General features: G+C 40.6%; 1 protein-coding gene across 35 annotated transcripts in view; it reads right to left on the reverse strand.

The window, feature by feature from the left end:
• The window catches only part of FOXN3 (forkhead box N3), a 205246-nt gene that overhangs the window by 67122 nt on the left and 122271 nt on the right, over positions 1-15853 (reverse strand). For all 35 annotated transcript variants that reach the window (XM_086894319.1, XM_086894326.1, XM_086894342.1 and 32 more), the window contains one exon: positions 3064-3128. In XM_086894319.1, coding sequence (XP_086750445.1) covers positions 3064-3128 — 65 coding nt within the window. The remainder of the gene's footprint in view (positions 1-3063; positions 3129-15853) is intronic.

Consider the following 15853-nt stretch of genomic DNA (forward strand, 5'->3'; position numbering starts at 1 on the left):
ACACAATGCACAGTGTATATTACAGTACAGTAACAAGCTACAAGAAAACAACAGAAAAAGAAAAGCAGTAAGAGCAAAAAAACTGTTTTATATGGAAATCCTGAAGGCTAGAACACAGCAATTTCCATGGACACACATGTAAGTTTTGAGAGAAGACATAAGAGTCCAGTAAGACTGAAGGTCCTATCTAAACTGAGCTCTGTGTGAGACTTCTGAAGAACAGCAAGCAGCACAAGGATATAGGGAGCAGCTGTCACTTAGCAGGAGGAGTTTAAGACCTCAAAAACAACCTAGGCAGGTGACTCAATACAGAGTAACTGGTTACAGAGTTAATGCTAAGAACAACAGTACTATGATCCTCACAAAAAAAAACTAAGGCAGCCATCTCGTATCTAATAAAATCATAGGCAAAAAGAGAAAGGTGTACATATACTTCAAAATTATTCAAAAACTAGCCAGAAAGTAACACAGAGTTAATCCCACTCATGTCAAAAGTATTAAGGACAGAGAATAGCTAAAATAAATTTTAGCTTCTGTTTCACCTCCTTTGCTATTTTGAGGTACTCAGATAACTGTTTTCTCAGTTTCTCAGAAGAAATACGTTAAACTCTTTACAATGGTTAAGATTATTTTGCCAAATAGCTCTGACATAAAATGAGTGGAAACCAGGAGCATCTACAAGTCTTCTTGGCTAAAGAAAGCACTACGTAGATTGTGGAATTTTTTTCTCTTCATTCCTCAGACCAGAAAAAGAACATTTTCCTTAACAACTCAGAAGAAATGAGGTGTGACAAGTGCACATGAATATCACATTTACTATAATTACAGAATTATTCTGTATCATTGTCTGTAACAAAGTGAACATTCTTTTCAAACACAGTGGAACAATTATCAAGTAAAAATTTTTTAAAATCCCTTTGTTACCTCAACTTTTGCCAATCAAAAGGCAGTACTATAACTTGAAACCAGTAATTAAGTCAATTTTTCATTCTCCTGTTTGCATTAAGCTGATTATAAGCACTGGAGAAAGACTTCAGAGGGTCATGTAACATGGGTACTGACAATCATCTACACCTCATCTCACACCTCTGTCCACTGCTACCATTTCTCTACATGGCTCTTCTAGAAAAACACACTCAGAAGCAGCAAAGTGGTGGATGTGCTATTTCTGTGCAACCTGCTAAAGCCTCTATATTAAAGAGACTATTGTAGGGAAAAATCCAAAGACAGAAATTAAAGCAAAAAGACAGAAAGGTAGGCTTTATTGATTTATCTTCTTGCTTTAAAATTATAACTGGGAAGTGTTAAAACATTACTTTAATGAGGTTTTTCTTCATACTCTCAACCTTCCAACCTCAGTTGTATCATGCATATTACAGTCTAAATTGGCTGCATTTTCCACTTGAAATGGCAATGCAGAATGCCAACTCAGTTAAAGGTCTGTTAGGCTTTGTTAGTTGCTTGAAAAGGCACTCATCTCTTTTCTCTATTTCTTTAATACATTGAAAAGTTTTGGGCTTTTAGATTTTCCACCCCAATATGGAAGGCAGAAGAGGGCAGAGGAGGAAACGGTAGAGAACAGTGTCTTCTTCTTTATTGTGCGAAGACTTTAAGCAACAATTGAGATAGAGAGGACTACAAAAACAGTTGTTATTAATTCCTGGTATCTTGCATCTTAAGAAAAGATAAAACATTTCTGCCACAAAGACTTGAAAGAGCAAGTTTATATTTTATCAACTCGGATTACAAAGACTACATATGTGCAAATACCCATTTAAAATCAGAATTGTTGAAAACATAAAACAAATCAAGCTATTTCACAATAGTTCTTTCTCCTTACAAAAAAAAAAAAAAAATTAAATCTGGTTCTTCTCATTAGGAAGGACTGTAAAGGTAGCAGACCTCACTGATCAGGCTAAAGCCAAAAGCAGCTAAACTCTACAATTTATACCATCTCCTAGTGCTAAGAAATAATCTAAATATTTTAATGTATTTAAAATTCACCTGAACAAATCTCAGCATAGATATTAAATAGTTATGCAAATTCTTATATATGTGCAAGGAATTAACTCAGAAAAATATTCTCAGGTAAACCTCAGATGCTGGATTACTTTGGTATGTAGAAGGCAGTACTGCCTGACAATGAATTATTTGCTTGTGTGTCTCGTAGTGAGTAAAGCTCCATCACAGGTGATTTGGACAAATGCTCCTGAGAACATTATGTAGCATTTTCTGTCAGAAGAAAGACCAGAAGAGTCTTGGCAGGAAAATGAACACACAATTCATGGATAAATCTTTGCAAAGACCATAAAATGAACCTCAATGGTGTCAGTTACTTTGCACCATAGAGAAACACTTGTGGTCTGGAGACACAGTGCTCCTAAGACACCTCCTTTAAGAGTGATGTACTCAATGGCAGAAATATAAACAGACACAGCAGTGAAAAACTATTTAAAAGAAGTCTGGAAAGGCAGACTGAAAATTTTCAGCTATCAAAACTGCAGTCATATAGCTTCTGTATATATTGTCCATACAATGGAAATTAGACATTTAACACTGTTCTATGAATATAAGCACTATTAAACATGGTAGCTTTCTTGAGACAAACACTCTGACACTGTTTTTCCCACTACATCAGGGCTACCTACCTTCTGGTACCTTTTGCTATCAGCACAATTAAGGAGTAAAGAAAAGGATTTCTCTCAAAGAACAACCTTGTTTCATCCACAGAGCTAAAAGTGGTGTTCCTGGAACATTTCCTTCTGGACACTCTTTATACAAACAAAGGAAAAAACCAAAAAGCCACCCTTCACCATATATTACAGCAAGCAATTTAATGATCTGAGGAAAGAAAAAAAGCAGCAACTTTCACAGACTACACTCACTGTACGTGGTAAACCGTCATTTTCAAGGCACCAGATGCACAATAAAGGAGAAAGGGTAAAGGAAACAAAAAAACATTTGGTTATTTCTTCCCGGGTGAGTATGAAAAAAGCTGTGCAATTTGAAGAAGTTGTTTCTCCAGCAGAACAGTTAGTCCAAGATGTAGTATCCATCACCTACCTTGTAGAAGGGCTCCATTTCTCTTGAAAAAGGTGCTTCCGGGCCAAATGGGTGGACCTGATGTGCTAAAGGGAATAAGAAACAAGTGTAAAGAAAATCATATTTGCATTATAAGTTGCATTTTTAAGTTACTGTTCGCATGAATTCTGTTTTGTTCTTAAAGCTAATGTAACATCATGGCACTTTTGCCTTCAAGCAAGGGTCTAAAATTTCACGTTAAAAATAGGTTAATTTGATTCAAGATTGACATTTTCTTCATGAGGAAAAACCTCCTCAGCAGAGCACACACCCACACTCTCTTGGAGGAAGAAAGAAAAACGCAATTTTGAATAAATAATAAAAAACCCTCAAATCAACATCAAAATTATTTACTAAATTCTCAGTACAGCAAAATACATGCCCTTTTCCAAAAATACCTGCTAAAAACTCCAATGTTCTATGGCTTTCACTCAGCTGTGACAACATGCTGCCCCAGCTAATGTATCTGCCCAGGGACAGCCTTGGCCAGACCCTGGGCAGTTCCCGTGCTTTACCCACCGAACCCCCTCGCACGCAGGGGTCCCCTCACCGCACCAGAAAACCCAGCTCAACACCAGCTCAACACCAGCATCCAACAGCACTGGCACTGACAAACCTTGGCCTTTGCCATGTGCTTGGTGACCACCGTGGCTCCTGGGAGACCCTGTCAGGGCATGGGGGCCACCGTGTGCCTGGCAGGTGTCACAGCCTGCTTGAACTCCGGGCTAGAGCACTCTTCTGCTTCTTGGCTGCCCCAAGGAGAGGGCCTCCAAGAGGCCACTCCTATCAAGTGCTGCTGAAGGCAACGTTTCAAACAGGAGGGGAAAGAGGAGGGTACTGGTAGGATCATCTAAACCTTGTTCCCTTTTGATGCCTTAGAGCAGCCCCACAGTGCTACACAGTGCCCCACAGTGTGGGCAATAGAGTGTGGAGTGCTCCACCAACCTGAGGTGCTGGCTAGCTGGAGGAGAGGCTGTGAGGAAGCTTCCCTGCAGCAGCCATGCACCACCACCTCTCCTGGTGAGAGAACTGAGATGAGGTGACCCTGCTCCTGCCCTGGCTGCAGGAGGTGGCAGGGCCAAGTTATTCTACACCCCCCCACATCACCACTGTGGGCATGGTCTGGGAAGAAAAGCCGGGCGCCCCACTGGAAGTGTGCCATTTTGCCTCCATAGTGGGAATGTCTTGGGATCAGCTGCTAAGAACATGGTCCCTACCACCACCATTGGTCTCCCTCCTGTTTTCACTGGAACACAGTTACGAGACATGGTTATGACAAAAAGTGTGAATCCACAGCAATGCTGTACAGACAGTGGTAGCATGGAGGCCGCCGGGGGGAAAGGAGAGGTGGAGGCGAGCCCAGCCCAGCTGAGTCCTTTGAGTGAAGCTGAAAGGAGCCCAGACAAACCAAGCCCAAAGGAGCGCAGAGGAATGTCTGGAAAGCAGCAGCAACCCTGGGGCTGACCACACCAGAGCGGCAGAAATGGTGGCACAGGCACCTGTGAGGAACTGAACCCAGTGGAGCAGCAGCACAACCTGACTCGGATGACCTAGCTTTTGGGAGGTTTGCTCGTCACTGTTCTTAGTGGTTTTGAGCTGGGTGGCAGAAAACACTATCCACAGGAGCCCCCTTCACCATCTTGCCTGTGATCTCAACTACCACAGGAACAAGCACCATATTGCTTTTGTCTGGGGAAACCACATGGATATAACCTACAGGGAGTGTCCACCATCTTATTTTTGTTTCCAGTAGTGAATACGTTTATTGTGGATAAAATACCTTCGCTCTTTGTATACTCATGGTATTAATATTGTCGTTGTTATTGTGCATTTTTTACTCTGTTGTTTTTTGCTTTCAGTAAATTATATCAACCCACAGTCTCCACTCTTGTCCCTCCCTTACCAGTAGGGGTGAGGGAAGGGGGAGTTGCTTATTTGGAGTCTAACTTGTCGCTGATGTTACAAACCACCACACTTCGTCTAACAGCGCCACTGACTGCAGCCCAGGTGCATCCCTCCCTCCCTCCACCCCTGTGGCACAGTTCATCCTCTCCACGGCTGTCTTCAGGTTGCACTGCCCAGAGCAGAAATGTCACCACCACTCCCACTCCTGCAGTGTGGGCAATCCTCGGCAGGAAACACTGCCTGTAGGATTTCGCTGATGGGATCCAAGGGCTCAGGCACAACGAGTATTTTAAAACCACAGTACCTGGGGGAAGTAACTATTTGTTGCAGCACTGTCAATGCAGGTGGTAAAGACAGGCTGTCACAGAGTTTTTCATGTAGTCAGGAAACAGGTTACAAAATCCTCCACAGCCTGAATACAATCGTATGTGTTCTAATATGCTGTGCTTTTACTGAAATCAGCATCATGCAACCATGCTACCAATATGTAAATAATTGTCCTGTGCCCAAATTTGGGCACCATTTATAAGTAAGAGACTAAATTTCATTCGATAAGATTGCTATAAGGCACTCTGCATTTTTAAGGAGGTAATCCTTCCTCTATGGATGCAAAGTGTGAATCAAGCCCTACAACCCATTTCTAGTCAAAATCACTTTTGTCTCCTCTTGTGTTGACAATTGCTAAACAAAATGCAACAAAATGAAAACAGGTGCTGTCTGTTACATTGACAACATTATCAAAGTTCTGCTAAAATGCCATATAGGAGAAAAACAATTCTTCCACAATTATTCTGCATAGTCTTGTGCTAACATTTAAAAAATTCACCATGTTAAAATAAGGACTGTATATAAATCCAGACCAATTACGTGAGTAATAAAATCCTTCAATGCTCCTGAACAAAAAGGGGAATTAAGAGAGAGAGAAAACAAAACGACCAAAAAGAAGTTAAGTAGCTCTACATTCTAAGTGCTGGAGAGCATGGGGCACACACTTGTGTGAACACATGCTCACTTCATAGTGCTTAATGCAACCAATTGTTTGCATTCCTTATAGTAAGTGCCCGCTCTTCAGTGTAGCTCCTCAGCTCATAGGAAGGTCAAGAGCTGCTGAGGGCATTCACACTCCTGTAGGATTCACTCCTGTAACATATGTTACAGTGCATCAGAGTCCTGCATAATCTCTGGAACAGGGCCCATCAGGCTGCAAATGGAAAGCCATAGCATGGTCTTGATACTGCAGAGATTTGCCAATCAGAAATCACAGTATGGCAAGTACATGCCTTTCAAAAGCCCAAGAGAAAAAAAAAATGAGTGAAATTCTGAAATGACACTGCAAAAGAAATTCACTTCCAGGCTGTTATAAGTGGGTGGAAGATGGTTAAAGAAAGGAGAATATATTTGAATAGACAGAATGTCTCCACTAGAGAAACAAAGCCATAGTGATTTATCTTATTTTCCAATTTGAAAGAAGACCCAGGGCTCTCATAAAAATCTCCATCTGATTCAGCACAAACCCACATGAACTGAGAAAATTAACTGTGTCTTCCCAGGGAAGGAAGCTAAAGAATTAAAGCAAATAAATAATGTACTGCAGCAACCGTCAAGCCTTTCAAAACAACAAACTTTTGTGTTTGCAGGGCTTTGCATAAGTTTACCTATGTCTGATCTGCATTGGGTAAATTTTTTTTCCATTCCCAAACTTTCGTATGTGAAGTCTCAGAGGGTATTAATTATTAAAACATATTTCAAGTTGACAAATGACAGAGTTGAACTATCTCTCACTTTAAAGTGTTCAAAAGCTGTTTCCTCTCTGTTCCAGATTAAGAAACCATTGGTTCATTCTTCCAAAGACCATCAATAAAAACCCAAAACATTTGGTCCATCTCAGGCATTCTTTCAAGCAAGTTGTTTATTCAGTGTAGCCTGGAAGCTACAAGAGAATGGCTGGTTCTCCTACAGAAGTAACAGCATATTCTGCATTTAGGCAAAATAAAAATGCAAAATCTGGGTCTACAGTTTTCTTTTGTAATCAATACCTGATATAAAATTAATATTTACGTCATTATTGATGGAAGAGTTTTTCCCAAAATTTACCAACTAAACACACTGACTAAAGTAGTATCTCTTAGAAAAAAGCAGTAAGTACTTTGAACTCTTATCTCACTATGAAGAAACTCAGGGAAAGAAGAAACATTTTTGCTTTGGAAATGCTTGGATTGGCCTTAAGTCTGAGAAGCAGATGAGCACAGGGCACTTGTGAGGGTGAGTGGAAAATGGACCTTGAGATCAGCCATAGTAAGCTGAGATTTCAAGCAAACATCTTTAAAGAACAATTTGTATAGTTTATGAATTTGAGTACACACAAAACATCAACAGCTACCTGCCAGGATCGTTGGTTTAATTTTCAGAAAATACTACTGTTTGAAGTATACACTCAGACAACAGGATATCCAGGCTGCAACAGTATTTGCAGCAAATGCATGAAACAGGATCCAGGGGTACAAGTTCAGAGGCATCCAGTGCACAATCCACCTCTCTCCAAGGCACAGTAATTGGCACTGTGGCATCTGTGCAGCACCACAGAGAGCAACTGAAGCATTCACAGCCTGCTGAACCTCTGTCTGAGAGAACTGATGGAGGATGGCTTATTGCTTATGGCTTATGGATAATTCCTTAACCCCTAAGGAACTGGGAGCCACCTCTGATCAAAGCCCACCTTTCCCACAGATGTGCAAGCAATTTTTAATGGCAAGTGGAACTTGATTTCCGCTCAAGGCAAGCAATGAACTGTTCTTTCTCTGAAGACACAACCAGCAGGAAACTTTGCTGTGCCACTGGGCCCCAGGCATGGGAAGCTTCTTGACTGCAGGGATTTTTCTGAGGAAAGAGTTTTCCGTAGGAAAATGTTGCTTTGCTGAAATCTAAAACATTCTACAGGAATGTGTTGATTTGAATACTGTTTCTGCTGGAAACTAGGACAATATGAAGACTGTCCAGCCAGTGAAGGTTCATGGCAGCTGGCCAGCCCAACCAGGAGCTCCCAGGGCATACAGAAGCAATAATGTGTGTGAGCTCCCCTGATTAATTATTTCTATCAAAACGTATGGTGGACATTTATAAAAATCTTCAAAAGGTGCATAGGCTTGAAGAAACTTAAAAAAGGAAACATAAATCCTTTGTCTTCTGGAATTCACATTAGAGCAAGGAGACTGCAGTCTTAAAGCCAAGCACTAAAAAAAGCCAGCCTAAGAATTCTCTTGCACAGTTGCTGTATTTCACAACTATGCCAAATGCTCTCATAGGCCTCTTTGTCAGAGAGGCTTGATTAATAGATTAAAAAAACCCAAACAACTAAAAATTCAAACCAAACTCAATTGTATGGGACTACACACCACAATTAAGGGATTATGAAAACACAGAAGCCAGGCAATAAATACAGGCCAATGACTATGTTACCAAATATGTCCAGGGAGTGATGGTAAAGCAGGAAGACAAAGGAGGGGAAAGCAAACATACAAGCCAACACCAGCCCTTGAACACACATTACAAAGGCCTTTTAAGTTGACACTTATCCCAGTGAAGGATAACTCAGTGGAGAGGAAGAGAAACTGCTTCACACAGACACACACACCTTAGCGCACCATGGTCAAGAGGAGGTGGAATTAGCTGCTGGGGCATGGCTGGTGCCAAAGTACATCCTGGTTTCAGGAAAGCCTGGACTACAGGGCAGGACAGCTTGGTAAAGGACAGAAGTATGAACAGTGACAGCTGTAAACTAACAAGCTCTTGCACACAAAATACCCAACACAGTCTGCAGCAAGCAAACAGCTGTTAGTCCACAAACAGGCAGCAAGGAAACAGTGAGCCAGCCCTCACCAGTGGCAAAAATGATGGGAACAAGAAAAGATCCAACTTAACCCAATACACTGCAACAACCTCCCTTTGCCCTGGGGAATGCCAGCTTTGAGGACAGCTATATAATTAAAAATTCCTGGGAGCAGAAGCTGCCACTGCCAGGTGAAGGGAAAGAAGGCATTGCTGTATCCCTGCTGTAAGTATTCCATTACCAACCATCCAGAGTGCAAAATGCTTCTCTGCCAAGTCTCACCAACACCTCTGACAAAGAGCAAACTGAAGAAAATGTCAAGAACACCAAACCTAGAAGCAATAAATCCTTCTGTCAAAGAACAACCAATGAAGCATATTGCAGGCATAGAAACCCATCTCCAAAAGTTTCTGAGAAGCAATTAAATCAGTCTTTTGTTCAAGTTGCTGATAACAATAGTTGTAGATGCCTTATCTGGATGGAGCCCATTAAACCCTGTATCTAGAGACAGCAGGGAATGATGCTCTTGACAAGCACATTCAGCTCCTGATGCCAGCAGGGTACAGACTGCTACTCTAGGGTATATAAACGGCTGTCCAACTGAGCTGGAAGACTTTGGTTTTTACCATTCCTTGCGAAGTAAATTCAGGATGCTGCTGTAACTGAGGAAAAAAGGTTAAGTATGTTTTTGTGGGAATACTGCTTTCCTTAATGGTGGAAGAGGAATAATACTTCCTTATGGCAATCACCCTCTAAAAGGCATGGGAAATGTTCCCAACTACAGTGGTGAGCAGCCTTCTTGGCTCCTGTGCTGAACAAATGTGGTCTGCAGAGTGGCTGTTGAATGGCACAGGAGGAGGTCACTTGGTCCAAACCACACTGCCATGAGCTTGTGGAGTGAACACAAGACTGACAGTAGCTCCTTCTGACTGGTGACTCTTCTAACACTTGTGAGCTCTTCACTGCTTGCACCAGAGACCTCACATCCTCCCACTGTTGTATCAGCTTCCTTTTCTACATGCAATTTTAATGCCATTACTGCATGGGGGTGAACAACACTACTGCACTGCAAAGTGGGTTTAATTCTCTCCATCTGGGTATATAACCATAGTTGTTTTAATGAATTGGTCACTGTCATTATACCTTTTGAGCAATACAGAAGTATTCGTATACTGCTGTACCTGCAATATTTGTGTTTTGCTAATGAGAAAAAGAAAAAGTCTAATTCTTGCCAGCAGTTTGCTGGCAGTTAATATCACAACTAGCCATCATCTAGCAACAAAACAAGCAAGCTTCTTCTCTAAGCAAAGCAAAAAACCCTCTACTAACCTGGGCCAATGACAATACATTAAAAAAACTATCTCAAAGGCTGGTGGATAAGGTATTTCCTGACTTCAGTGAAAACTGATTAATACTTTAGAGATTTTAAATATATAAACCCATTACTCCATCTTCTCGAATTTTCCATAACTGACAAAACATTACTGTTGAAGAGATTTATGAATTCACAATACAGATTTTTAATTTATGACTGCTAATCTAATATTCTGGCAATGCTTCTCTTTTCTCTGCAATTCCCTCTTTTACTGTCTCTCAGTATCTCTCACTTACTGCAACATGTGAGAACGAGACTTTAAGCTCCTAGATAGAGTCTTTCCTGGTTTCTCTAGGGTGTCTAACACATTTTCAAGTGAACAATAATATTTTGATCCCTTGTGAACTCTAATGAGTTTTCTATATGACACAGCTGCCAAAGGGATTACATCTAAATTTCATTGAAGACTAAAGAAAAGTTGCTCATGAAAGCCACTCATGAACAAAATGCCTGAAAATAAAGTTTAATGCTTTCTTTGAGAAGTTGGTCAAATCTTTACATTCTCCAAATTGCCCAAGCCATTCTGCCATGGTCTTCACTTAAGTAATTAAGCAAGAACATGGTGGGGGAAGGTGGGGAGGGGGGGAGAGATAAAAAAAAAAGGTTAAAAGAAATTTCGCAAATTTTCAGAATCAGGGATAAAAATGGTAATTCCTAATTTCAAGAAAATTAGGTCATGTGTCCTTTGGAGCCCATCAATGACTCTGCTGTGGTGCTCAAAAGGCCCCTCCCATTGCTGGTGTGATATATGAAACCTTCTTCTCCCCTGTATGAGACTCTCTAGCTTTTGGCCAGAATGTTGGTCTTTGCAGAGAGCCGAATATTATATATTTATGGACAAGAATACAGCTGTTGTTTAAAAAATATCACAATTTCTAGAGAGTGGTTCCTTCAAAAGAGATGGTTATTTGAGATACTTCAGCCTCATAATGCAAAATGAGAATCTTTCATTAACCTGTGCTTAAATATTTTAAGATGCATTTTGCAAACACAAGATAATTCTAGGATGAATATTGAAACAGGATAAAGTCCAGATATATTTGAAAATTCATGGTGATGCAACTGTCCCATGTTACTTTTAATTAAAAAGGATTTGTCTCCATTGGGAATTGGGAGAGGATGCCTATCAGCCTCCAGTTCTAATTCTGCCTCTACCACTGAAATTACAGTGACTCCAGGCAAGTAATTTTATCCTTTCTGTCTGAGTTGTATTTTTCTTCTTTTGTACTAAAAACAGGCTTACTGACACACACTATATATCTCTGGATGGAATAAAGAATTGTTAAGTAACAACACAATAGGTGAGGGAATTTTGAAGTGCATGTAGTTAAGGAGGAACCAACACAGCTAATTTCTAGAGCACAGCTGTTATTTGTTCCCACTTCCCTTATCTGAAGTAATGAAAAATGCAAGGTTTCTTCACTTGCTGAAGTGCTGTTTTTCTCCTTATTGCTTAACTTCTATTAAATGGTTCCTGGTATGAATAACTGGTAGTTGTCAGGCAGGGGAATCTTCAGAGTTACTTAAACTTGCTCTTGTGCTACAGAGCGTGCATGTGCCAGCTCAAGCAGGAACCACAAGTCAGCGCCCTGAAGCCCAGATGAATAGAATATTCCATTTACAGACAGGCACTGGCCTCCGAGACTACAGAGGACTGTGGCCTCTTTTGGGCTACAGCAGCATCAAATGCTGACCTGGCCAACAGGGAGAAGTTTGATTTTCTTCTATTCTACGAAATCAGAAATGGATCACTTCAGTTTTCTCCTTCCATTTGCTGCAAAACAAGTGGGAAAGAAGAGGTTCATTTCTGGTTTGGTTTCACTTGCTTAAAATTACACTGGAAGAGAAAAAATTCTTGAAACTCAGGTTCTGGAAAACAAATGAGTCCTAGACATCGTCTCTATCTAAGGCCCACTTGCACTTTAAACTTCATGTAAAGAGTCTGCTCAGATAGTTAATGCTACAGTACAGACAAGGCTCTAGAGAACATCCACACTAACCACCTGAACAACTGAGCTGCAGTGAAACCAGGCAAAACACTACACTGTAATGTTCTTCTAAAACAAGGATTCTCCCAAATCAAAACCAATTATTTTTTAAAAAAGACCAAGGTCATACAATTGACTTCTGTTATTCTAGTCCTGAATTCTCCATTTATTATCTTGCAGAATTTCAAACAGCTTTGCTGATAGACCTGCCTGGATTTCAGAAATATTTCCTGAAGCCTTCCTACATGAGGCTCCCACTCACATCTCTAACCACAGCTTAACCATGGCTTGTCACTCAGTTGGACTTGAGAGTGACGACAGGCACACACCTCCGCTGGAATGGCTCCTCACCCATTCCTGAGAACACACCACTTGCCTGTTTTAAAGACACCAATGTACCTTGAACATGCACAAAGTTATAAACATGCATACGCAGAAGGACAATCTGATCTCAAATGAAACAGAAATAGATGGGAAAAAGAGAGGCAAGGCCTTAAAAGTTGTGTGTGTGTGTGTGTCTGTGTGTGCGTGTGTGCGCGCGCATGCACTCAGCCAACTGTTTCATTTTGCTTGCTGAAATTCTTGTTTCTGTGGAATGGTGTGATTCCCCATTTCACCAATTTAAGAACTAAGAAAACTAAGCATGACCCGCAGGCTGCTGCCAGTATGAACTCCTCCTCCACCACTTGCTCAAAGCCAAGGCGCTTACCAGCTGAAATTTTCCATACTTGGTCTTTCTCATTAATCTTGAATGAATGTAGTTCAGATGATTCAGAAGTAATCTGGCTTCTGGAATTACAGCAGCAGAGGACAAACAAATGTTTAACCTCTCCCCTGGAACATTTAACCTCTCCCAGATGCTAAAGGTACTTTTCCCTGGGAAGCTTAATGTGCTTATAGGATCTGCAACACTGCTGCAGAGGAGGTTGCAGAGATTTGTACTCACTGGGCCATACACTAAAGTGTTTGAGGTACATGTCAGAAAGTTATATAAAAGCAGAAAATATAATGATAATGATGAAACAACAGCATCAAAACAGAAGTATTCACATATCTGAAAAGCCCCAATTACATATTTCATCATCTCAATTCTACCTCTTCACATGTTATCTACTACACGAGACCTACATCCATGATAACACTTCTGCCCCAGAAGATGTGAGCCTGAGGACCATACTGCACAGCATGCCAGGTGCTCAAAACATAAATGACAGATAGTTTGTGGATGCTATCACCAATACAAAAGTTTAATGTATAAATAATGTGTTATCCTTAGAGATACATTTTTAGAAATAAAGTGCTAAGGCATAAAAAAAATTAGTATCAAAATGTGTGAGTTTTCACTCATTCATATTCCCCAGATTATTCCTTTTAAAGAACTGAGAGCTGTATTTTAGGGATGGGGAGAGAAATACACACAAAAATACACACACAAAAAACCCTACAGCATCCAACAACAGGCTGTTTCACCTCGGTGTCTGGGTCTACAAACTCAACAAAAGAGAATATAGCATTTTTTGCACTCAGAAGCATTGTAGAGACACTACCTATATCAATTCTCCCACCCACAGTGCTATAGAGAAATAATTTCCATTCTGAGAAGTGAAAACAGACACACAGAGGTAACAAGGTACCTCCAAAACCACCCAGCAAACAGTGGCCAAGCAGGACCAGCCCCCAGACACTCCTCTAAGCTCTGGGCCCCTGCTGACAGCCCACAACCCACACTGCTGTTGTCAGGGCTCCTCATCACTGACCGACATTAGCTGCACCTACAATAGCTCAGCTTTTCTCTTAAAGGTATCCCAAATGTTTCAGGTTGGCTGCAGAGGAAATTAAAAGCAGAATTCTAATATGCCCTTTATTTTGCAACAAATTTAAAGCAAGTGGCACAAGTTTGACCAAATTCTATCCTATCAGCTCAGTCCAGTCAGGAGAAGATGAAAATTTTCCACTTACTCTTGAGAACTATTCAACTTAACAAGGTCTCAAATTCGAGGGGCAGAGCAGATGAGACCTCACAGATATTTACACTGCCAAAGTCCCTTCCTTCCCTACAGCCTCTGCCAAAATGAAGAACCCCACTGAACTGTGGCAGGGAAGTGTGTGTGATTTGGACTTCTCTGGTCTCTGGAACAAGAGTGCTCCTACCTAATTTTACAGGAGCAATAACCACAGCACCCAACTTCCAGTATCTTCTACTTAAAATTTTCAAAGCAGAGCTATGAAATAAAGACTTTCATACATTCTGCACACCTAACTGTAGACAAATACTCAGAGGACTTAATTTTGATTCACTTTAGCCACTTTTATTTAACAGAAAAATAAACCTCCCACCAGTAATGGGAAATAAAATTCAGTGTGCATCTTTATCCCTAATCCTTATCTCTATGAACAGCTATTCAGCCTGTTGAGAATATGAACACTGTACTTAATAATACTCTAATAATTCTCTCAAGTTACAATATTATCTATGTGAATGAAGGACCTCAGTGAGGAAAAGAAAAACTGACCTCCACAGAATTTATAGTGAGAAATCTCTCTTCTACCCCTAGGCCAGTTATTTCTCATATGACTGATGAAGCTGTATCGCTAAAAAGGAGATTGTCATAAATTGTCCCCAAATTGTCATAAAACATTGTCATTTCAACAAATCTCAGCTTCCCCAGTGGAATTCATGATGTGGTCTGTTTCCCTCTTCTGCTTCTCCTCAGCTGTATGTACAAAAGTTGGATGGACTCAGTGAGACGAGGCTTTAACACTGCTCTTCACTTGGGGATTTGCAGTAGAAAGCAGAGGTGTAGGAATAAAGAATATATGAAGAAGGTGAAGCTTTACAATTGCTTTTGCAATGAGATACTTATTTCTACATCTCTGCTTTATCCACTGCAACTCCATGGTGGTTGAAAAAAATCGTTATGAACATGAAAAAAAGTCACAAAAAGTCATAAACATCAGTTTCTTTTTTCTGCATAGTGTATCTGTACAGCAGTTTGTTAGCAGCCTTGTGTCAAAACACAAAACCATAGAGGGAAGAGTCTAGGCCATCTACTCTTTCTTGAGAAAGCCCAAGAAAGTTACAGAATAAACCTAAATATGGCAATTCAGCAATCCTCAGTGCCCCTCCCTGAACAGCTCTGGTTTAGCAGCCAGTGGAGGAGACCACAAGTTGTCTCCTCAACAAACCAAGAAGTTCTGGGAGGACCATCAGCTGATGGGCAACCCCAAAACTAGATGTATTTCACTAATGAAGAGCACAACCTTTGGAGGCACCAAAAGGAGCTGCTAAGGATGGGCATGGTTACCTATCAGACACTGCGTAATTCTTCTTTCAGTTGAATTAGTATCTGCCATGCAGTTGCAAAATACCCTTATTAATATTAACTAGCAAAAATATTTCAAGAATGTATATGCACTCTCTCTCTGTGTAATTAATCCCTAGAGTAAAGCTCTTCCTTGGATCACCTCAAGTATAGAATATCAGTGAGCTAGATTACAGGAAACAACTACTTATGGTACACTGTTGTTTAGAAAGAGGCAGTGGCATCCGATCATCGCCAGACAGCATTTGAGCCCTCCAAAGCTGCAAATCACAGAAAGTATCAAACTATGCTTTTTAAACAATGATGCAAGCTTCTTCATTCTAGTGAGATGATACTAATCAGTCATAAAATGAAT

Source organism: Cyanistes caeruleus, chromosome 6 (genome assembly GCF_971803275.1).
Source record: "Cyanistes caeruleus chromosome 6, bCyaCae1.hap1.1, whole genome shotgun sequence".
Lineage (NCBI taxonomy): Eukaryota > Metazoa > Chordata > Aves > Passeriformes > Paridae > Cyanistes > Cyanistes caeruleus.